Genomic DNA, 24,125 nt, shown 5'->3' with positions numbered 1-24,125 from the left:
CCTGTACGGGGTCAGGGCCCGCGATGCAGATCCAGTGGTACCCGTGGTATTTAATTTATGCGACAGCGGAAGTCTTTTTACAACAGGATCTTTTCACCGGAAAATGCTCGTTTAATATATTACACAAAGTTTAAGGGATAAATCCCATAATTTACAATAAGTTGATTTCACACAGAAATCTTTATTTTTCAACACACGTTTTATTGGTTTATTTACACTGAGCCACTTCTCTGAGCTTGATAGTGCTTTACTGCACTTTTCCTGGATCACACAGATCACCTGAAACATGTTTGAAAAAGGTTTTGTCAGCGGGGAAATACTGAGTGAATCATTCTGTTTTCTAAAACGACCCGTTAGTTATAATTTACAGTATTAAGAGCGATTACAATGTTTCTATCAACCAATTATCAAGAATGGGTATTTGTCACTCGATTCATTTCTGTGACTGTGGTCATACCACTATTGGGTCCCGTTGCCCTAATAGTGACGGTGTACTCACACAGAGTAATAATTACTCACATAGAGTAATATTCACTCACATCGAGTGATAAAATAGTAATGTGCACAATACCCCACATACCAGCTGTAATTTGGTGATTACAAAGACTTAATCCCTGTAATTATAACCTTTGAAAATAATTTGAGGTATTGTAATACTTACTCACAAACTGTGAGAAAATAATTTTAAAAAGAAGAATGACTCACATTGCAGATTAACGAGCAATAGATATAAGCCTACTGATTAGCCTTGATTACACCTAGTTTAACACAATGCACACACAGACAGGTTAGTAACTAATACAGCAGTTACGTCAATTCACGAGATTAAACCCTCACAACGATTAATCAGTGCAATACTCGATAATTCAGTCGGATTCACAACGAATAACAGAGCATAGTCCGAATTCGAACAACACTCAAATATTCAAGTCGAAATCACGACGAATAATCAAAGTACAAGCTCAATTGAGCAGCACCCGGACTATCGTTGGATAGTTATAATCGATCGGACGTTGAATCGTAATAGCGATCGAGTTATTACCCTGATTGTGGCAGCACCTCGTGATTAATGTGTGCGTGTTGGACTGTTTCTGTGATAACTCGATCTACGTAACTCGGTTTTACGTCGTTCCAAAGACAGAATTCAAGTCCCAATGCCTAGTATTTATACGTGAATTTGGCATCTCTCGCGTGTCGCGGAAGATGACAGGGATTCTTCCGCTACTCGCCTGGGAAACCCATCTAGCCTAGGGTAGCCTTGTTGTGGGTATAGCCCTGCTGAGTCGACGTTCAACGAAACTTAGCTCCCACGTAAAAGTTATTAAGATATTACCAACTAGGGTTTATCCCCCCCTAAGTTTTAGGGCCCTGATCCTGATTCTGATTGTAATGAAAATTTTAGGGTTTATGCAGAATCACGTGGGTTTTTTTAATTAGGGTTTCCTTATTACCTAATTACCATCTTAATTATGGATTTTAGTGACAGTTGTTACAGGTTTCAAGTGACATTTGTGTTGTCACTACATTAACCTCTGGGATCTCATCTTCCAGAGGAACCTTTTTATTTGTTTGGTTTTGGTGGGCTTTTTGGATGTGACAGCTTTTTTTTTTGCGTTTTCCTGGTGTGTTTCACAACATCGGTTGTGGTGTCATGATCACCAGGAACAGTTTGCTCAACAACAGAAGTTTGAGCAACTGATGCGGACGCATCTAAAACAGGCTCATCCCCCTTTGTTTCAGTTGTTGAAACTTTTGACTCTTTATCCATAAGTTTAGTAAAAGTTTTACTTGTAAGACTATTTATTTGAAAAGCTACACCTTCTTCAAAATCTGTCTGTGACACTTGTTTTCATAGGTAGTAGCTTAGAAGTCTTGGATACAACAGAAAAGCATTACTACGACAACTTTTTTTCAATTTTTTCACATTTTTCACATTATTCAACAAATCAGAAAATAGTGCTTGTGATAAATTGTAATCAGATTTTGTTAAAATAGCATAACCCAAATACTGAATGTTCAAAGGTATCTCATTAAATGCGGTGGTCTTGGTTGAGAGACAAGTTAAAAGAGTATGAAACAAAAATTTCATCAGCGGAGGGAAGTTTGGTTTGTAGATAGTAACTTCCTTTAATTGTGCATCATACCCTCTTTCAATGAACTCTATATGAAGTTCAAGTTTTTCAAAGTTGTTCTTACCTCCCAAGTCGTCCAACGCAAATGTAGTGGAAATTGTAAAGGGAGAAATTCGTACCACACTTTCCCCGACCTTAGATGTGATGGCAACTGGATTATTATCTTCACTCTATTTCAGCATTAAACCAAAATTGTCGGAGTGTTTCTGTATGAACCGGAGCATCAGTAGTAAGAATTGATTTGTATTTTGATGACGTTAAAAGGTCAATTATTGAGTGATAGCTGGTATTTTTGTTGGTTTTCTCTAAGATGGGGAGGTAGTTGTGAGGGCTTTTGATGTTCAGAGACATGATCGGAGAAGAAAGTGATTTGGGGATGAAACAGGGTTTAAGTTGGAGGGTTTTTAATATGTTGGAAACTATTTTTGAGAAATTTGAATTCGAGACGGCAGTGGTAGAACCTCGATTTAGGGATGAAACAGCTTTTATATAGAGAGAAGAAGTGGATGCTGACGTAGCAGCAGTTACAAATATTTGATGGCTAAGATCTGTCCACGTCAGAACCTCTCTTGCGACAACCGATGACAGTTGTTTGGAAACCTCTGTTGGTCGTTGGGAACAGTGTGAGTCAAACAGTCGTTAGATAAACAGAAGTTATGAGAACAGATGATAATTTTCAGCAGTTGTTTTATTTTTAGCTAACATCTATCCACGTCAGAACCTCTGTTGTCATAATGGATGACAGTCAGCAGTATAGTAAATCATCAGTCATTAGGATAAACAGAAATTATGACAACAAATACCCTTTAGCAGTGGATGTATTTTTAGGCAAGCAGAAGTTTCAAAACCAGTTGTTTTCAATCGGTGTAACTTAACAGTCGTAAGTCTAACATCTGGTATTAGCCCAACCACTGTTAGTATCAAATCCTCTGTTAAGCATTTTAAGATTGAATATCATATGTTGTTCGTTAACATCTGTTGACCCATAGCAGACCTTTGCATCTTCAGACATTTATTCATCAGCAGATGCTCTCTTTTGTCAGACTTTAGCTACAACACACCTTTTATAACAGCAAAATATACCGTAAATTCTTCTAAAAAACTGTTATTGATAAACAAAATTATATAATAATACTTATAGCAGACGTTATATAATAATACTTATTCATCATTAGCCCAACTATTGTTAGTATCAAATCCTCTGTTAAGCATTTTAGATTGAATATCATCTGTTGTTCGTTAACATCTGTTGACCCATAGCAGACCTTTGCATCTTCAGACATTTATTCATCAGCAGATGCTCTCTTTTGTCGGACTTTAGCTACAACACACCTTTTACAACAGCAAATATCGACTCCTTGTAATTAGGTCTTACCGGGAATTCTTCCGAAAAACTGTTATTAATAAACAAATTATATAATAATACTTAGAAATGACTGAAATAATTAAAATGAAGATGCGAAAACAAAGATTAATAGTATTAAAATTTATTCATTTAGTCAATAGTGGCCAATCAACAGTCGTTAGCATACACAGTTGATTCATAAGAAGGTTCGAATATATGACAACAACAGCAGATGTTCTCTTTTACCAAACTTTAACTTCAACAGGCCTTTTACAACTCCAAATATTGACTCTCTGTAATTTGCAGGAGCACAGATTCTTCAAAAAACTGCTATCAATGATCAAATTCTGAACATTTGTTTTATCTTTGCACTCATCTGTTCACCATCAAACCAACCCTTGATACTATTAAACCTCTGTTGACTTGCCAAATAGATGTTCAGACACAATTCAACATCAACATAATTTGTTCACCATCAAACCAACCCTTGACACTATTAAACATCTGTTGACTTACCAAACAGATGTTCAGACACAATTCAACATCAACATAATCTAAATCTTACTCAAACACTAAATAAGTAAAACTAAAACACAACATAGATTCATAAGATTAAAATTTATTCATTTATTCATGACATTAAAATTAAAAGTCCAATAATTACATCACATACTGAACAACATTAAAGTTCAAATCTAACAATAACGACAGGAATTAAGAAACTTTAGCTTCAACTCCATCGATTGTTGAACCTCTCGATGTATGTCCTTCAGCATCGCCATGAACTGCACGTCTCTATCACCGCACTCTATATTACTGACAACACAAAACTCACGAACGGAAGTTGAAGGCATCCGCATAAGATCTCTAGAAACCTACTCTCTAGTTAATAGGCTAACTTGCAATCCATCAAAACATCTCTTCAGCTCTTGAAGAGTAGCCCTATCTTCATACACCTGTTCCTCGATTTGCCTGGCAAAACGCTGCTTTAAATCATCAGATTTTACAGAAGTGAATGACGCCATTTGAATAAACTATATTACTCGACTTTCCTGAAAGTATGATATCTTCGTATGAAAACGTGATGAAAAACAGGTGAAGTGACTATGAGGTTATATACTGAAATATCTAACAGTGAAAACGTGTAGATTTAATATAAACATATTAATGTATATTTCAAAACAACAATCTTTTAATGCAAAAACCTTTTCAAACGCCAACTTTTATGGGAAAACTATAAAATTAAATACCAAGAAACCCAAGGGACAAAATTTCGAAGTTCAAAGAACAAAAGCAGATTATCAGAATTACAATTAACCTCTTCATTTACCATGTAGACGCGTTTTTAAACTCTATAAAAAACCGATGATTACTTTTGATTCAAAACATCAACAAATTGTCCTACAAATCACTTTCTGTAAAAAATTGTTTCAAATCAGAAAACCAACAAAAAATCTACATGGCAAACTTTAGCTTCTACAACTGGTCAGACACCATCGATGTTAAAACACAATTCTCGATGTGGTCACTCAAAGAACAAAGAACAGACCAAGAACTAAACAGGAAAGTCGACATAATCAATGACACTAATTACAACAAAACCTGGAACAGCATAGCATTGCTCGATGAAGTCCTCCACTCTCCTCCATCAGAGTTCCAGAAGAATGCAGAAGAGTTTCTGACACAACTTCTAAAACAAGATCAGAAAATCTGCAACATGCTAACTGACCTGAAATTCAAAAGAGAGCATGAAATCACATGGAGAAAGGCCAGAGTCTACGAAATCCTAGCAAGTTAACTCTAGCGTGTAATACTTTATAAATATTTCATTAAATTTCTATTTTTCTATGTAGTAGTTCATTTTAATTTTAATAATATAAACATGCATCTTAACATATTCTAAAATGTCAGTGTCAATAAAAACTCTCAACATTGTCAACAGTTAATCAAAATAAGAAACAAACCTAAAATGCAAAGGTCTCCTATCAACTGTTGTAGCACATTTGACTTTTCACGATATTGCACGAATCTATACTTTCTATAAAAGGAGAAAATCTTACTAACGCAAGAAAACCTGAATTTCGATTTAACGAAAATCGAACAATGCAACTCTCCAATCAAAGAAGGTAGCGCATGCAACTTTTCACGATGTTGCAACACTGATACTGCAACATCGATATTGAAAGTTGATGTGTGATGGGAAGCTTCATTGAAACGAGGATGTTGGAACAATGATACTGGAACGATAACATGTAAACAGAATCAACAAACATTCGAACAAATAAGTGTAATCGAAGATTAGCGGCTGATTCACGAGAAAGATGCATTTGAGAGAGAGAGAGATACGCTCGCAGATATGAGCGAGAGAGATTTGAATGTGGAGCCAGATATTATATCTTATTTATAGGATTAGAATATATGGTTTGAATTTTGAATTTTGAATGTGGAGCCAGAATTTTGAATCTGGACAGATGTTTATTGGGAACATATGTTTGATTATAAAATGTTAAGGACAGATGTTTAGACAAAATTTTAAATGATATTTTATATTAGGGTTTATGTGGGCAGACCTTTGGAATCTGAATGTGGGACAGCTTTGAATTTTAAAGTCTTATAATATTAAGGTTTATGATGTAATAATTAGATAAGAAAAGGCTTGTTGGACAGCCTCTACGGCTGACACATCAGTTTTTCTTATGTCATTGAGATTTCTCCTTTTATAGAAAGTATAGATATATATAAAGCTTATAAAACCTTTCCGACATATTGAAAACTTAGAGCTTGGGCGACGGCACGGTTTAACCGGCCCAAGAGTCAGCCCTGCATGGACCCGCTATTAACCACCACGCCTTGAAGTCTCTCCCGCCCACCATGCTCCGTCCAGTAGTGTTCCCCGCCTCCATTGCCACATGGTGGGGGCATGAGATGATAGTATGTAGCCTTAGTGTCTTGCAAGCTCTCGAAATGATTTCTTGACCGTCATCGTAAGTAATATCTCAACTTAGTCCAAATTCTTTGTTTAAGTACGTTTTGTATCCAAAATGTAATTTACACATTTGAGATCAAATGGTGGCATTCTAAAGTTTAGAGATATTATTCTAAAATTATAATACATGGTAGAAACAACAAATTTGTATACTCTTGTTGATAGAAATGCATGAGTAAAGCTACTTGAAGTTAGTCAATTTTGCGTCGGTTTCGTGCACTCGTTGTAGTAAACAAAAAAGAAAAGTTAAAAAATATGTCCTAAAGGTTATCTACGCCGCGTGTTGAGTTCATTAAAAGTATTTCAAAAGTTAAAAGTGGTTTTTCCGCACCGGTAACAATCGGTTTTGTTTGTTAAAAAACTAAACTAAAAAAAAACGAAAATAAAAAAAAATAAAAAATAGGCACAAATACTCAAAAAAAGTTCTCAAGTTAGCAAATCGGGTTCAAACCGGTTTGGGTTGGTCAACAAAAAGTAAAAACTGGTTTCAGATTCAAACAAGGTCAGGTTATGTAAGTTTCTTGACCATGCTTTTGGCCAGTTTTGAGCGGTTTTAGTCAACTTTTTACCGGTTCGATTCAGGCTCAAACCAGTTTCAAAGGAGAGGATTACAAATCGATTCCTCTCTGTACTTGTTCCGTGTTGGGTTGAACTTCGGGTTTAGTTCACGAACCGGTTTAGATGTGCACCTCTATCTCCACTCATTGGATTGTGGAAGATCTTAAATTTAAGGTGTAATAGGTGACCGCATATAGGCCACGATTCTATTTGAAAAAAAGAAAATTATAGGAAATATAGTGTGGTCCTATTCTCAAATTTATTGCTATGGCAGGTGTGTAGCAACATCATGTGTTATTACTCGATCCTTCGACCCACTACTTTGTGGTAAGTTCATGTGGACCCCATACATTTTTAACTCAAACGAAAAGGTCGAGCATAAAAGGACAAAGCATTTGTTAGATCGTAGCATTTATTCTATATTATAGTGAAATCATTGTTTTATATACTATAAAGTTTATTACTTTTGTTATGCTGGAGGGTGTGGGGGCGTCACCCAACCCAGCTGGCACACCATAGCGCCCCACCCCCGCCATACGCCACACCCCCGGCGCTATGTCGGGGCGCTATACAACATCGCTACCATGGTAACGAGCGGCAACGCACAAGGACCGAGAAGCATTTAACTTTTGGACCGTTGAAAACGGTCAAAAATTTAAAAAAAAATTACTTTTTTAATATATTTATAAATTCACACTATAAATACTCACTTTCTACCTCACTTTTTAAATCATTCCTCACTTTCTACCTCAATTTTTATACAACTCTCTTCATTTTTTTTTAAAACTTCCCAACGATGTTTCCCAATAACCCAAACAACCCATGGGATCCGACCAATCCGTTTTGGCAAATTTTGCAAAACAACGAGTAAGAGGACCGCTATCGCCGAGACCCGCGTACGGGGGAGGTTGGATATTATCCTATGCCACCAACTTCTCCTCATCCCACCACTCAACCGATGCCTCCATATTTCGGGTATTATTCTCAACCCCCTTTTTTTCCGCCAAACGATGCCTCCATCTTGTGCCACCATTCGACCCAACCCGCCCTAGATCCAAACGGTCCAAATCGACATCCACCACCGAACCATCTGGGTCCAATGCTCGTACAGTAATTAATCTAAACGAGGATGCTGACGAGTTTGAAGAACCAAAAGAACTGCCTCGTCCAACTGGTAGATATAAAAGTAAAGCCAAGGCACGTGGAAAGTCTACTAAATCAGATGGCCCGTCAAAGATTAGCGAGTTCCAGGCAGATCTCAAGCAAATAATCTCCATTAGGGAAAAAGACCAAGAAATAAGAATGGAGAAACAAATTGCGAGAGACATGGACTTTCTCGCAAGGGATCTGTCACATCTACCAGAGGAGGACCGAGTCATTTTGGAGGCTCGTAAGGCACAAATTCGGGCCAAATAAATGTAGTTTTTTTTAAGTATGTTGTCTTTTTTTTTAAGTATGTTGTCTTTTTTTTCTAGTATGTTATCTTTTTTTTATGACTTTGTAGTGTTTTTTTTAATGAAATTATGTTTTATTTTTAATTAGGTAGTTATTAAAATTGCCATTTAATTTAAAAAAATAAATATTTAAATAAATAATTAGTTAATCATTACACGGGGCTCCATCCACACCCTCCAAATTAAAGGGGGAATGATAAAGCCCCCTTACTGACATGGCGATGACATGGATCCTACTTGGCATGATAAAGCCCAAGGGGGCTCCATCCACTCCTCATAGCCTTATATGTAACTAGTATTGTGGCCACGCTTTACGATTGGTCGTAGAAGGGCGTTGGCGAGGATGTAGTTTGTTATATGATATATTGATGGGTTATTATAGATCATGTAAGCTTTAATCTAAATGACAGTAAAAAATAGCAATCAATATGATTAAGTAAACATGTCTTTAGAATTAAAAATTAGTTTTAATTATAATAAATTAAATAATAAGTAAATTAAAAAAGATTAAGCTTATATAAAGATAAAAGAACAAATATTTGTTATAAACATGGTTGCAAAAGTCGTTAGGAGCTCCCTAGTCGGTCGACCAGAGAGTTGACAGTACTCGGCCTAGGCGGAGAGTACTCGGGGAGTACTCAGACATGTTAAATTACAAAGAAATTAGTTTTCAGAAATTAAATATATGTTAACTAACATAAATTTACTAATATTTATAACAAAATACGTGAAAATGATATTAATTCTTTAATATGATAGGCATAAAAATTATGTTTTATTTTTTTAAGTCAAACTTGGTCCGAGTTGACCTACTAGATCCGATTCTGGCCGAGGTTGACCGTGTTTGATCGATTCCGGGTAACTAGGAGTAGTTGAAGAAAGTCGCCTCGGCAGCCTGCCTTGTAGCGACTACTCGGGGAGTACTCGGCCTTGGAAACCTTGTTTTACAACCAGGGTTATAAATATAAAAAAAATAATTTTATCAAACTTCAAACCCCGTATGATAACTCTATTAAAGGTCGTGGAGTCAAAACGTAAATCATTTATAGAAAAGAATTATTATCAAACTTCCGTATCAATTAAAGTTCAGGAGTATAAACGTAAATCATTTAATAACAAAAGAATTATTAGGGTTTGGAGATCATAGGGTCATATGATAAACGTTTTAAGCAGGGCCGGCTCAAAATTTTCTAAATTTTTCTAGGCCTAAAGCGGATAGTAAAATTGGGGCCCTTTTTGTAAATCAAAAAATTGCTATGGATCCTATTATGCATATATCATCTTTGTAAACGCATAATTATATATCATAAACCTCAATGTTAACAATCAATATAGAATCCAAGACAGAACGTATGGGTTTTCATTAATTTTAAATGGAAGAAGATTGTTACAACAATTTTTGGTTGATGCGTACACCATGATTGAAAGTGAAAGACTAAACTACATACGCAGGCAACAAAAGAATCTTCGTTGTGAATCATTTGAAAATCTCAAGAAGCATAAAGAGGGTGGTTCAGATTCATTATCGCAGACCGGGAAGCGCGTTCTTTTACCTTCTTCGTTTACAGGAGGTTCTCGGTTCATGCAGCAAAATTACCTTGATGCAATGGCTTTATGTAAGTGGTATGGCTACCCGGATTTTTTCATAACTATAACCTGTAATCCAAAGTGGCCTGAAGTAAAAAGATTTCTTAAGGATTCAACCATTAAAGCTGAAGATAGGCCTGATATATTATGCCGATTGTTTAAGATGAAGCTCGATTCTTTAACAAAAGATCTAAAGGATTCTAAATTTCTAGGTGATATTAATGCTGGTATGTATTTATTTATTTTTTCTTAAACCTTAACGTATTTATTCTAATTTTTATCCTGTTTACCAGTCACCTGATAATGATCCACTTTTATTTTGTAGTTGTTTATACAGTTGAATTTCAAAAACGTGGTCTGCCCCATGCTCACATTTGTTTATTCATGAAGGCCAATCACAAACTTCCTACCGTAGATCAGATAGACCCCTTTATTTCTGCTGAGATTCCAGATAAGGATGAAGATCCTGAACTTTATTCTCTTGTGACTGATTATATGATTCATGGTCCGTGTGGAAATGCTAATTTGAACTGTCCTTGCATGGTTAACAAGAGGTGTTCAAAAAACTTTCCCAAGAGTTTTACATCTCATACAACAATTGATTCAAATGGCTTTCCGATATATAGAAGAAGAGATACCGGACATACTGTTGTAAAATCCGGGGTCAGATTAGACAACAGAAGTGTTGTTCCATATAACAAAATCCTTTTGAAAAGATATCAAGCACACATCAATGTTGAGTGGTGCAACCAAGCTGGTTCAGTCAAGTATTTGTTCAAGTATATTAATAAAGGCCCTGATAGGGCTACTGCTGTTGTTTATAGTGATGGTGATCAAGGCCAACAAGAGAAACCGAGAGATGAGATCAAGGAATATTATGATTGTAGGTACATATCAGCTTGTGAGGCAACTTGGAGAATATTTTCAAACGAGGTTCATTATAGGTATCCAGCTGTTATGAGGCTGCCATTTCATTTACCTGGTCAACAGAATGTTGTTTATGGTGCAGATGATGACATTGATAATGTTCTAAGTAAGCCTTCTGTTGCTTCTTCAATGTTTATGCAATGGATGAAGTTGAATGAAAAAGATCCGGCTGCTCGAGAGCTGACATATGTTGAGTTACCTACTAAGTATGTTTGGAAACTTGAGAAAAGATGTTGGCAAGTTCGTATAAAATACCAAACTGTTGGAAGGATTCATTCCGTTTCTCCTGCGTTGGGCGAGCCGTATTTTTTAAGAATTTTACTCAACAAAGTTAAAGGCCCACGATCGTTCGAGGAGATACGAACTGTTAACGGGAAAGTGTTCCCGACTTTTAGAGAAGCATGCTATGCTTTGGGACTATTAGACGATGATAATGAGTACATTGAAGCCATTAAAGAAGCAAGTTTCGAAGGGCATGGTCGATATCTACGTGCTTTATTTGCTACAATGCTTGTGTCAAACACCCTTTCAAGACCAGAAGTCGTATGGGAGAAGACATGGAACTACTTATCTGATGATATTCTATACAAACGACAGAAAGAAACTAATATTTCAGGTTCTTTTCCACACTTTCTATAACTAAAAAATGTATAGGATATTTTATTAATTGTATTGTTTTAAATGGCTTTTATTCTTTTTTTTTAGGTTTAGTGCTTCCTGAACATCAATTAAAGAACCTTACATTGTTGGAAGTAGAAAAGTATTTAATTTCAAATGGTTCCACATTACGTAGATTTTCCACTATGCCTTATCCGGATGATGATTCGTTACGTAATGCTACAAATCGGCTAATTAACGAAGAGCTTTCTCATGACGTGACTGAGGCACAAAATGAGTTTAATAGACTGCATGAATCTCTTACTGATGAACAACGATGTGTCTTTAACCAAATAATGCTTGCAGTTGATAGCGGAAACGGGGGTATCTTTTTTGTATATGGGTATGGTGGAACTGGGAAAACATTCTTATGGAAGACCTTAGCTTCAGCCGTTCGTTCTAAAGGTGAAATTGTAATAAACGTCGCTTCAAGTGGTATTGCATCCTTACTTCTTTCTCGCGGTAGGACCGCACACTCAAGGTTTCATATACCCATTAATCTAACAGAGGATTCAATGTGTCATATTAAGCCAAAAAGTGATATTGCGAACTTAATTAAGGAGGCAAAGTTGATTATATGGGACGAGGCACCAATGGTCCACAAACATGCCTTTGAGGCTTTAGATAGGTCAATGACAGATGTTTTTTCAGGTGGTACAAGTATACGTTCGGAAGTTCCATTCGGAGGTAAAGTTATCGTTTTTGGTGGTGACTTTAGACAGATTCTTCCAGTTATTCCTAATGGAAGTAGACAGGAAATTGTGAATGCATCCTTGAGCTCATCATATATATGGTCAAAGTGCAAATTGTTAAAGTTGACTAAAAACATGCGACTGACTGTCGGAGCTCAAAATTCGAATATGGAATCAATTAAAAAATTCGCCAAATGGCTACTTGATATTGGTGAAGGAAAAGTTGGTGGTGATAATGATGGTGACGCCCTTATAGAGATACCTGAAGATTTGTTAATCAATGATGTATCTGATCCGATTCAAAGTTTAATTGACTTTGTATATCCTTCGCTAATGGAACAGTTTAAGAATCCCGGTTTTTTTTCAGAACGAGCAATCCTAGCACCTAAAAATGAAGTGGTTCACGACATTAACGACCGGTTGCTAGCGTTATTTCCCGGTGAAGAGAAGGAGTATTTGAGTTCTGACAGTATTTGCCAAACCGAGCAAATGCTTGATCCGTTTCAAGAAAGTTTATACTCTACGGAAAATCTCAATGCTCTTAAGATTTCAGGTTTACCTAATCACAGATTAGTACTAAAAGTTGGAGTTCCGGTAATGCTTCTCAGAAATATCGATCAACAAAACGGCTTATGCAATGGAACTAGACTTCAGATTACTTTTCTTGGTAAACGAGTAATCGAAGCTGAAGTAATATCCGGCGGAAATATTGGATCAAGGGTTTTTATTCCGAGGATTAACATGATACCTTCAGACAAAAAAATCCCTATTCAATTTCAACGCAGACAATTTCCGTTATCCGTATGCTTTGCCATGACCATTAACAAAAGTCAAGGACAGTCATTATCTAGAGTTGGTCTATATCTAAAAGATCCTGTTTTCACGCACGGTCAACTGTATGTTGCGCTATCAAGAGTTAAGACGAGAGATGGTGTGAAGATTTTAATATTCGACGATGAAGGAAAACCAACAAATCAAACTGCCAATGTCGTTTACAAAGAGATTTTTGGCAACTTATGATATATAATTTTTTTTCTTTCCGTTGACTTTTAACTTTTGTCCAGTTATATTAATGTTACCTGTTGGTTTATTTTGTATTTGTTCAACAAGTTCTTATATTCTTTTGATTTTATTTTTTTTCAACATTTTTGTCTTAAAGTTTAAAGATATAATATGTTACATTCTAATAAAAATACCGGTTTTTTAACTAATAAAATTAAACTACCCGCGAAGTAGTCGCGGGTGATAACCTAGTATTTGTTATAAACATGGTTGCAAAAGTCGTTAGGAGCTCCCTAGTCGGTCGACCAGAGAGTTGACAGTACTCGGCCTAGGCGGAGAGTACTCGGGGAGTACTCAGACATGTTAAATTACAAAGAAATTAGTTTTCAGAAATTAAATATATGTTAACTAACATAAATTTACTAATATTTATAACAAAATACGTGAAAATGATATTAATTCTTTAATATGATAGGCATAAAAATTATGTTTTATTTTTTTAAGTCAAACTTGGTCCGAGTTGACCTACTAGATCCGATTCTGGCCGAGGTTGACCGTGTTTGATCGATTCCGGGTAACTAGGAGTAGTTGAAGAAAGTCGCCTCGGCAGCCTGCCTTGTAGCGACTACTCGGGGAGTACTCGGCCTTGGAAACCTTGTTTTACAACCAGGGTTATAAATATAAAAAAAATAATTTTATCAAACTTCAAACCCCGTATGATAACTCTATTAAAGGTCGTGGAGTCAAAACGTAAATCATTTAAAGAAAAGAATTATTATCAAACTTCCGTATCAATTAAAGTTCAGGAGTATAAACGTAAATCATTTAATAACAAAAGAATTATTAGGGTTTGGAGATCATAGGGTCATATGATAACAATCTCAAAGCCAAAATTACCAACGTATAAAATATTTTCTTAGAATCAGAGGCCTTAGGAAAATGGAGGCCTAAAGCTCTTGCTTTATTTCACTCCCCCTTGAGCCGGCCCTGGTTTTAAGGTTAAAGTTTAGAATCATAAAATAATAAATAAAAAAACAATAATATTCTAACTCTATAAATTAAACTAAAAAAGACCAATAAAAATTACTACTGATCACACAATTAGAATTCTTATTATATAGAATATCATGTGACATATAACTAACAAATAGTTACATGCAATTTGCTTACTTGACTCGAAACCTTAAATAGACTTGCTGCCCAATTTCCTTTCTATATACGGAATAGATAACTAATATGATTACATTCGATTCAGCCAAACCATACGACACTGTACGATCACACGGTCGAAGTGTTGTGGCTACCAAGGCATCAATAAATACAATGTAGGTTCGGTATGTCTAACATCAACAACCTTGTTGCACCGCGTGTGTATATATGATGGACCTAGTCAGGGCCGGCCCTAAGAATTCGTGTATCATGTTCGAGCTCGAAAAAACGTGCTCTTAGGCCTTAACAAAATTGGGTATTGGGCTCACTAAATGTCTAAACCTAATGCCAATGAGCTAATAACTAATCTAAACCATAAGAATAGTTTTGTAAGTGGGCCTATGTTGGTGTTTGTATGGGTATACTTTATTAAAAAAATATTTTAGATATACATATCGGATTTTTTTTTTCATAAAATAACGTGTCTCTCGAAATATCAGACCCTGGCCGGTGGTCCTCCCGCCCACCCGAGGGCCGCCCATGGACCTAGTATTAAATCAATGTCTACTTTAGGGGATCAAATGGTATCTATATTTTTTGGACACATCTAAGTTTAAGGAATTAAAGGAGTTTAAAAAACACACGAAGTTTTAGTTTGTTACTTCAAAGTCAATAAGAAACATAAAGGGTAAGAACACGTTGGGTGTCTCAAGATCATATGTAAAGGGGATCAAGTGGCACCTATACCTTTTTTTTATATCAAATTTGAATTCAGTTTCAAGAATTTTAAATATATAATGACCAAATAGTATTAATATGTAGATAATACTAAACATATTGCTAAGGTTATATTCTAATTTATGTAAAACCAGTTGTATAAAAATTATGCCTTAAATAAACAAGAGAAAAGAAAGTTTAGAAAATGTAATTTCAAGGGTGCACAGCCTTTATAAAAAAATATCAATTGAATGAACTTTTGAACTACCAAGTACCAACAACGCCGGCTTTTGTGGGGTGTCGGGTAGACGACTGCACATGACCAATCTTCAAGAGTAGCTTAATTTTTTTTTTTTTTTTTGTTTATGTATCACAAGTTTATTTGTTCGGCGATTACAGTCCGGTCCTTGTAGCCTTCCTTGTAAAGTTGTAATTGAATGCGTTAAATCAGAAATATAGTAACTTGTCGAAGGCCTTGATTAGTTGATTCACCGAAGGATATCTCGAAGACTCGAATATGTAGAATAAAGCTAAGAGATGTACGCTTGCGTCCTCATCGGCGCACCACCGTAAATGGCAAATCCATTCTGGTTATCAAATCGTATCATGTTTGAGACACTTTCTTTGAATTTGTTTCACTACACAAAAAAGTCATTTTGCTACATAACAATTATCGTCGTACTAATACAAACATACATGCTAGTACAAACATGCATACCCTGTAAAGTCACACCCATAGCCCATAGGTAGGGTCTGAGGAGGATGAGATAATGACAAACTTTATCTCTACCTAAAATATAGAGACATTGCATCTAATGAGAACCCGAGCTTAACAAACCGCTTTTTAAAAATAATAAATAGATAAATCATCCAATGACGAGGTAAAATAGTAAAAGTAAAAATACAAATAAAAAACAAGGACTGATTAAAAAAAATACAAACAAAAATAAAAAAATAATAAAATAATTACATAGATAAGTAAATGAAAACATAAAGTACATGCTAGTTATAGGAGGGGAAAAAAGAAAGGATAAGAGATCGTCATTAGCCCTTCCGTAGTGGGCTGGATATGACGCCCTTCGCACACATAAAGTCCTATGCCGTCTTGAAACACCATTACGGTCGACGCTATAAGGGTTTTATAATTCACCCTGTAATATGTATAGCGCCTGAGACAATGGTTGCTCTCTGTCACACATATATATACGTACATATATATCTATATTTGAAGGGGTTATATAACCCCCTTTCCACTACACACTCAAGTTATATCACCCACCTCTCTTACACATTTTGTCACTTATCACATAACCCCCTTATGGGGCCTTATGAGTCTTGACCACTACACATGGCCTTAGAGCAACTAAATGAGATAGCACAAGCAAAGAAACCTAGACATTGCCGTACTAATGAATTTCCTTTTCGCGCACGGGTGTGTATATAAGTTTTTTATTTTAATGGCTCATTTTTACATGGCGTATAAAGCCTCCGAAATCTAAAGAGCGGCACTGATCAGCGGTTGTTACAAGATCAAAGTATACGTTAAAATGTAAAAAAAAAAAGCTGCTAACATATATATTATAATGACAACTTAAGGTTAATAATAATGGCTCATTTTTACCTGTCATATAGAGCCTCTGAAATCTATAGAGCAACAATTACCAACGGTTGTTACAAGATCAAAATAAAAAAAATAAAAAAAAAAACTGCTGATTGTATACTACAATGACAACTTAAGTTTATTTATAATAGTTATTTTGGAAGATACTACTATTGTAATATTAATTGGGATCATAATTAATTATTATAAGACCCTTTTTATCAAGTAGAACTATTATAAATAATTTAGAAAATATTCTATATTTATAAATAAGTAAAGCTCTAAAGGATAAAAAATAAAGACTTTTTCCTTCCAAGATGTTCTGTTATAGCAAGTTAAAAAATTGACATAAAGTTTCCCTCGTTAAGTGTTAATTGACGGATCTCAAAAGAAATTTTTTTTTTTAATAGGGTGTTGACAACTTTACTTATTGGTTCAAGAGTAATCAGTTGCAAAATATACAAGGAGAAATGCAGGTCAGAAATGGAACAATGCACTCTTTCTGTTAACTAAAACAACAATATTGTAATAATAAACACAACATGAGTTGTTTCTTCAAGTAAAAAACATATTTTATCAAAAACTTATGTCATGTTTCCAGTCAAAGCAAACCAAAAATTAAAAATACACTAACTTAACCATTTATATGACACAAGATCAAGATCAAACACGAACCTCAAACGCCACTGTTCCCATAGTATCTACACGTATTCATGTGCCCCCGTTCACTTTGGTTTCGTAGAAAAGAATCGGCTGAACCCACGGGTGTTCTTTTCAGGAGTCGGGTTAGATGACGATGAAGATGACGATACTGATTTCGTGGGTCTATGTTTGCCCCTCACGGGTGATTTTGAAAGATTGTTTGCTTCAGAATCCGAAGGACTAAATTCATGGTTGTCTAAATGAATAGGGGACTCGTTTCCCGAATGTATGTTCATGATGTTACTAATTGTTAACTCTTCTTCTTCCTCGTTTTCTTCTTCTTCTTCGGCTAACGTTTGACCTTTTTGACTTAACGATGACTCCATGGACTCCGTTTGAGGACGCAGGCCATTTAACTGCTTTCCGAGAAGATATATCGTTTCTTGACACTCTGCTAACTTCTCTGCAGCAGCTGCCAATTCTCTCTCCTGCAAATATATTCATATAACGCGCTTGTATTAAAATAGTACTCTAGGTTATCGTTACGATGAGAGTTGAATGAGCATAGAGAAAGGGCGGGTCACCTGATTATTTTTGGCATCCACATCAGCAACAAGGGGTGTTTCAATCCTGACATAAAACGAGCACCGGTTTTTACATGAAAAAACGAGCACTGTTTTTTATATAAAAGAAAAGTAAAATGCCATTTTCGTCCCTGAGGTTTGGCCAGTTTTGCGACTTTCGTCCAAAGGTTTGTTTTTCCACATCTGGATCCAAAAGGTTTGGCCAGTTAATGGAGTTAACGAGCCGGATGAAAATGACAAGATTTCAAACCTTTTAGATCCAGATGCGGAAAAACAAACCTTCGAACGAAAGTCGCAAAACTAGCCAAACCTCAGAGACGAAAATGGCATTTTACTCTAAAAGAAAAACTATAGGTTTGTTACCTTTGTAATTGTTCTTGAAGATCCTTACACTTTGCCTCGGTATCCTTACACTTTGTCCTTTCTTCTTCAAGCTCATTATCCAACATTACTATCTTTGACTCTAAAAGGTTGACCCGAGATTGCAACCCAGCTGAACGAACTTCAAGCGAATTATACGACTCCGCCATACACTTCAACTGTGTCTCAGACAAACAATTCAACTTCTGAGCAGCAGTCAACTGAGACTTAACTTCAGATAACTGACGTTCAGTTTCACTTAACTGCGACTTTATGGTTTCGAGATTCTCATTACTTTTAGAAAGTTCGATAGACATATTCTCTTTTTCCAACTTCATCTGTTCAAACTCCTCTAACGAGCATTTCAATAGCGACACGTTTAGTTCAGACGTCGGGACGGAATTTCCGCCATGAGGCGTGTCAGGATCAGAAGTTGTGTCGGAAAACTGATTACAACTGTTTGAATAGTCAACCTTGTTTTCAGGTAACGCAACTTTGTCGATGCAATCCGGACTACTGGCTTCTTCGGCGTCATTCGTTTCATACCCCACAAAGCTGAACCGAAGCTCGCTGGCTTTACCAAGAATACCCGCAACACAAAGGATAAAATCGTTTATATTCATTTTGCGGGATTCGGTCTCGTTGAACTCCTCGAGCTTCTGGAACATTCCGTTCTCTTCTAGAGAAGTTCCCGTCACAGACTTTGCCTCCTTCCGTAAAACTAACATGAAGTTGTAAATACGCGAAATCGCAGCAGCCAATTCTTCGTATTTCCCGCCAACACTATCTTGTACAACTCGGTTGATTTCTTCGTAAAGTTTATCGGTATCGGAATCTTTCGGTAATGAATTCAGTAGATCGGATATTTTAGATTTTAAATTCTCCAACGGATCTGAATCGTTTGACGAATTAGCCAACTTCTCCATCTCCAAGAAATCATCCATAAGCTCCAAACGGTTTGTATTTTCGGAGACTATCGCGGTAGCACAAGATCCAGCAATGCTGACATCATCATCATTTGCTTCTTCTGAAACTGAGGCCATACTAACGGCTTTCAGTTGAGAGTTTGACTGAAGTTGACTTTCCAGACTCTGAAGTTTGCTAACTGTTTTAGCACAGATGGTTCTAGAAGCTTGAAGTTCGGTATTACGTTTAGTCAAAGCTTCTTTCAGCATCTTTGTTTCTTCTTCCATTGCAAGCAAACGCTCGGTCAGCAAATCATTTTCCTTTTGATATTTTTGTACGTTTTCAAGAGAAAAATCGGAAACTGAAGAATAATGCGGACTCGAACCTGTTGTCGGGGGTTTGACCGGAGACCGTTTGACTCGAGTCTCACCGTATTCCCTACCCAAACTATCAACTTCTAGTTTCATTTGCGCCAGTGCTGCGGGCCCCGGTAACTTCTTTCTTACCAGCCCGCGTAATCTTTGACACTCCGCTTCGAGTTTCGCGATTTTCTTCACACCTTCCAAATGCTGCTTGTTTGCAACTTCGGCAGATCGCACACTCATATTCTTTTCTTCGTTACGAATTTCTAACTCTTTAGCAACTATATGCAGTTCATATTTAAGCGAATTTATTTCCCGTTCACATGATTCAACGTTGCTTTTTAGAACCTCGATCTCCGCTTCTGCTTGTGATTTCTCTTCGCTCATTTTAACAAGCATGTTGGAACGATCATGTAGCGACCGTGAAACCGCAGCGTTTTCGGCAGCGGATTGCATGAGTTCTTGATCTAGATTCGCTACCTTTGTGTCAAACTCGAGCTTCATTTTCTCAAATTGTTTTGTTTTTGCGAGAACAATATCGTGCACGGTTTGTTCGTGTTCTTCCTTTAAGTTTCGTATTTGACGCATGCATTCCTTTAACGCACCGTCTAAATGTGTGGCTCGGTCTTCAGCGGTTAGTTTTAATAAAGTAACCGATTCTAGATGGTTCTTCAATGTTGCAGCTTCTGCCTCCGCCTTCTCCCAACCTATGAAATTAAATATTAGAATCGTAAAACGTTTACAATAACAATGATTAAAACGTAATTTACAAACCTGAAACGGCTTCCTCGGCAACTTTAGCGTGTTGTTTGACCAAATTCTCCTTCGTAATCATTTCCGAATGGGCTTCGGAAAGTTGCTCATTCAATTCCTTTACTTCATCTTCTAAACTTTTGATCTGATCTTCGTATACCAATTGTTGATCTTCGTATCGTTTCACTTGTTCATCGTATGTTTTCACTTGATCTTCATATGATTTAACTTGATCCTCCAATCCAGTTAACTCGGAATATTGATCCACAGATATTTGAACGTAATTTGGCTTTTTGTAGCTATCTTGTTTAACCTGAAAGTGAAAATGGCAACAAATAAAAAAACAGAAAAAAATTAACAAACATCTAGGCCTGTAAATGAACCGAACGAACACAAATAGAGGCATGTTCGTGTCCGTTCATTTTAGTTTAACCGAACACGAACATATAATCGAACACATTTTTTTGTTCATGTTTGTTTATTAAGAAAATGGTCATCTTCGTGTTTGTTTATGTTCGTTCGTTTATAAGCTCAACAAACAGTTCACGAATATAAACAAACAAACATAATTTAACAAACATAAATGAGCATAATTGACCAAACATAAACGAACATAAAGTAATTTTTTTATAAATTAGTGATTAATTACGACAAAATCCATTGGAAAACCCAGTATAAGTGGTAGAAAGTTCCTTTTATGTATAATATTTATATAAATATAACTACTTATGTATTGGAATTGAAACGAACATAAACAAATGTAAATAAACGAACATAAACGGACGTTCACGAACACAAATGAACGAACACAACGTGTTTTCATGCTCGTTCGTTTAATTACATGAACAAAAAATTGTGTGTAAATTTGTTAATTTATAAAATAAACGAACTTCCCGCCGAACAAGTTCATGAATGTTGGGTTCGTTTACAGGCCTACAAATATCCACAAGTATATATTAAAAGGTAACCGAACGAACCTTGTCACCCTGAGAACCAGCGGAAGCAGGAACAATAACGGATTCTACTTTCTCAACAACTGTCTTATCAGATGATTTCTTCTTCCAGGGCCAACTCCGGCGATCCATATCTACTGTATAAAACAAACAAATAAACTCAATTTGTCACATTACAAATCAAACCAAAATGATACAGAGCTAATTAGTTAAATGATCTTTATTATACAAAATCAGATTGCTTCAATGTCAAGATTTAGGTAATAATTGTTCTCCCCTGTCATCAAAACTCAATTATCATAATTAAAGGCTTGCATAGGCATTTATTGGGTTTCATAAAAAGCATTCACTTTCACAAATTAGAGAGAGTAACTTTATCAAAAGTTTTTAATGGTATTTACCGTCGGATTATTACAAGAAAAATCAATAACTGATCAAACATTTTTTACACCTAAACCACCGATACTTGCACATGGAAGGATTTGACTGATCAAACATATAACACAAACAATATGGTTTTAAAAAGCGACAAGCGCACAAAAGCGATAAAGTCTAAAACCGAGGTGCGAAGCGCCAAGCACAAAAGGGCACAGTTTTTCATAACCGAAGCACAAATAATTATATATTTCCTATAGCCAGGGCCGTCCCCCCGTGAATCCTAAAAAAATCTTTGGGCCCCAGGCGAGTAGTGAAAACCGGGCCTTAAAATATATATTTCGGGCTCTAAAATATATCTTTCTATAACATATATAAAAAGCTTAAAATATATAATAAAAATTTTGAATCTATATATAAAAAACAAAATTTCGCGCCCTCCGGAGCTTTGGGCCTTGGTCGGCCGCCCGACCCGCCCAGCCCCAAAACCTGCTCTGCATATAGTTTTCTAGCATATTATTTACCCGGTATTTAGACACAAATAAGCTTTATATACGTTTCAGTATTGAAATTACACACGTGTACAACCTGAAAAGCATGTTGTACAACATGCTGCACAAAAATATAAGAAATACATGAGGTGTGAGCCTCAGGGTCAATTTTTTGCCAAAAAATGTGTCTCAGGCTTTTTGTAAAAGGTGTGCCTTATGTGCGGCCTAGGCGTGCTTTTTTAAACCCAGCAAACAATCAGATCCAAGTAAAATTACACAAAAATTTATGGTATATACAATGATATTTCCTGTAAAAACAATGATTCATTTTTTTGTTGTTGAGAGCAAACCTGAAAGGGAACAAAAAAAACGACACAATTTACGACTCGGCACAAGAACTACGAAAATAATCTTCGAGTCTCCACAGAAAATGAGGGACCTTTTCTGCTGATACAGGGCATTCAGAAACCATAGTACCAGCTAAAAGATTAGCAGCATTTTCATCCTCATTGAAAAAAAAGAATATAGATCAAGACCGAACACCAAAACCATAAAAAGAATAAAGAGAAAAAAAAAAGAAAAAAGTGATAAAAAGTCTAAAAATGAAAAGTGACAGAAAGTGAAGGCATAAACTAAACTCAAAGGAATCCAATCCAACTAAAACTTCATTCATCACCAAATCCGGAGAAAATCATCTTCACAGATAAATATATAAATATACATATAATAATATAAAAATATAAAAATTCCGAATAAACACCGACATAATTTAAGCAAAAATCTATCAAACCAAAACAAATTAATTAAAATACTCCAAATTGTAAAACACCTCATCATATACAGATTCCACCAGCAGTTCATAAACCTAATTAATCAATTAACACCTGATTGAGAAAATAAAACACCAAAACAGAATCAACTTTCAATAATTTCTTACAACATGACCTAAAACAATGTAATGTATAAACAAATTGCAATACAGATTGTAATTCTCACAACAATATGTCCAGATTCAAATCTAGTTAGTTAATAAGCAACAAATTAGGGATTAAACATTTAAAAAAGTAACAAAGCACATAATAACCTAACGAATCCACAACTCGATTAGATCAATAACGGATAACATCAAACATGTCGTCTCGATAAACACGCTAATTAATAACTTGTGCAGCAATTAAACATCGAGAAAAAAAATAAAAAAAAATTATATTCACTTACCGGCAACAATGTAGTTCTGAATTAGATGAAATTAAAGTGATTGAAGAAGCTCGATTGAAGAATTATGTGTAGAAGTTGCTGTTGTGGCTAGAGATCTAAATTTTGAAGTTTTGAAGGTTATCTGGAATTGAGATTTTGTGAAAGGTGGAGGTAGTGGTGGCCGGAATTGGTGGCGGTGGTGGCGTACGGCGGAAGATTGCTGCTGCTCTGGGTGCCACTTGAAAACTCAGGGGATTTGAGAAGTTTGTTTGTTTAAAATATCACCATGTATTGGAAGTTACACTTTCACCCCTTGCTTTTGCTTTTAGTGTGTAGACAGAATTTTTAATTTTGGCTTCTTATTATAAGATTTCTACATTTTTAGTATTCTAGGATCACCCTGGTAACAAGATTTTCTTACTTTTTTTTTTTTTCGTAAGTCACTTTTTAAGTCTCTTTGTTTTAGTGGTTTTAACTTGAGTTTAAAATCAAAAAATTTAACGTCTTGAGTTTCTAACTATTCATTTTATAACGTTTTGAGTCCAATTTTGTTTATTTTATAACGTTTTGAGTCCAATTTTGTTAAAAAAAAAAAAAATTGGACTCAAAAGGTTAAAATTTGAACTCAAAAGGTTATAAAAGAAGCGTCTAGGGACTCAGGACGCTAAACATTTTGATTTTGGACTCAAATGGTTA

The 24,125-nt window shown here is 35.7% G+C and overlaps 2 protein-coding genes across 4 annotated transcripts; one reads left to right on the top strand and one right to left on the bottom strand.

Annotated features, from left to right (window-relative positions):
* The first annotated feature begins 9,892 nt into the window (after window positions 1–9,892).
* LOC110892754 lies at window positions 9,893–13,358 on the top strand. Its single transcript, XM_035981252.1, has 3 exons — window positions 9,893–10,289; window positions 10,388–11,605; window positions 11,695–13,358. The coding sequence occupies exons 1-3, from the start codon at window positions 9,893–9,895 to the stop codon at window positions 13,356–13,358; spliced, it is 3,279 nt and encodes a 1,092-aa protein (XP_035837145.1).
* Window positions 13,359–17,311: 3,953 nt separating this feature from the next.
* Window positions 17,312–23,721, bottom strand: LOC110894711 (filament-like plant protein 4). Of its 3 annotated transcripts, none has more exons than XM_022141939.2 (6): window positions 23,451–23,721; window positions 21,391–21,503; window positions 20,435–20,726; window positions 18,396–20,367; window positions 18,033–18,078; window positions 17,312–17,936 (listed from the first exon to the last, which is right to left on the bottom strand). In XM_022141939.2, exons 2-6 carry the CDS (start codon window positions 21,496–21,498, stop codon window positions 17,532–17,534), a joined length of 2,823 nt encoding a protein of 940 aa, XP_021997631.1. In that variant the 5' UTR covers window positions 21,499–21,503; window positions 23,451–23,721; the 3' UTR covers window positions 17,312–17,531. The 3 variants fall into 3 exon arrangements, with proteins under 3 accessions (XP_021997631.1, XP_021997632.1, XP_021997633.1); XM_022141940.2 differs by having other exon boundaries at window positions 21,391–21,500; window positions 23,451–23,698; XM_022141941.2 differs by lacking the exon at window positions 23,451–23,721 and adding an exon at window positions 22,583–22,725.
* Between the last annotated feature and the right edge of the window lie 404 nt (window positions 23,722–24,125).

The sequence above is a fragment of the Helianthus annuus genome, chromosome 12, assembly GCF_002127325.2.
Source record: "Helianthus annuus cultivar XRQ/B chromosome 12, HanXRQr2.0-SUNRISE, whole genome shotgun sequence".
NCBI classification, from domain to species: Eukaryota; Viridiplantae; Streptophyta; class Magnoliopsida; order Asterales; family Asteraceae; genus Helianthus; species Helianthus annuus.
This window is presented reverse-complemented; position numbering and strand designations above follow the sequence as displayed.

What these genes read in the sequence shown, in the direction of transcription:
- LOC110892754 (XM_035981252.1), top strand. Translation starts at nt 9,893, where the DNA reads ATGATTGAAAGTGAAAGACTAAACTACATACGCAGGCAACAAAAGAAT. An exon ending in TCTAGGTGATATTAATGCTG is followed by an intron (nt 10,290 to 10,387) that starts GTATGTATTTAT and finishes TTTATTTTGTAG; the next exon opens with TTGTTTATACAGTTGAATTT. An exon ending in GAAAGAAACTAATATTTCAG is followed by an intron (nt 11,606 to 11,694) that starts GTTCTTTTCCAC and finishes CTTTTTTTTTAG; the next exon opens with GTTTAGTGCTTCCTGAACAT.
- LOC110894711 (XM_022141939.2), bottom strand. Translation starts at nt 21,498, where the DNA reads ATGGATCGCCGGAGTTGGCCCTGGAAGAAGAAATCATCTGATAAGACA. An exon ending in CTGGTTCTCAGGGTGACAAG is followed by an intron (nt 20,727 to 21,390) that starts GTTCGTTCGGTT and finishes TTTCACTTTCAG; the next exon opens with GTTAAACAAGATAGCTACAA. An exon ending in CTTCAAGAACAATTACAAAG is followed by an intron (nt 18,079 to 18,395) that starts GTAACAAACCTA and finishes GTTTTATGTCAG; the next exon opens with GATTGAAACACCCCTTGTTG.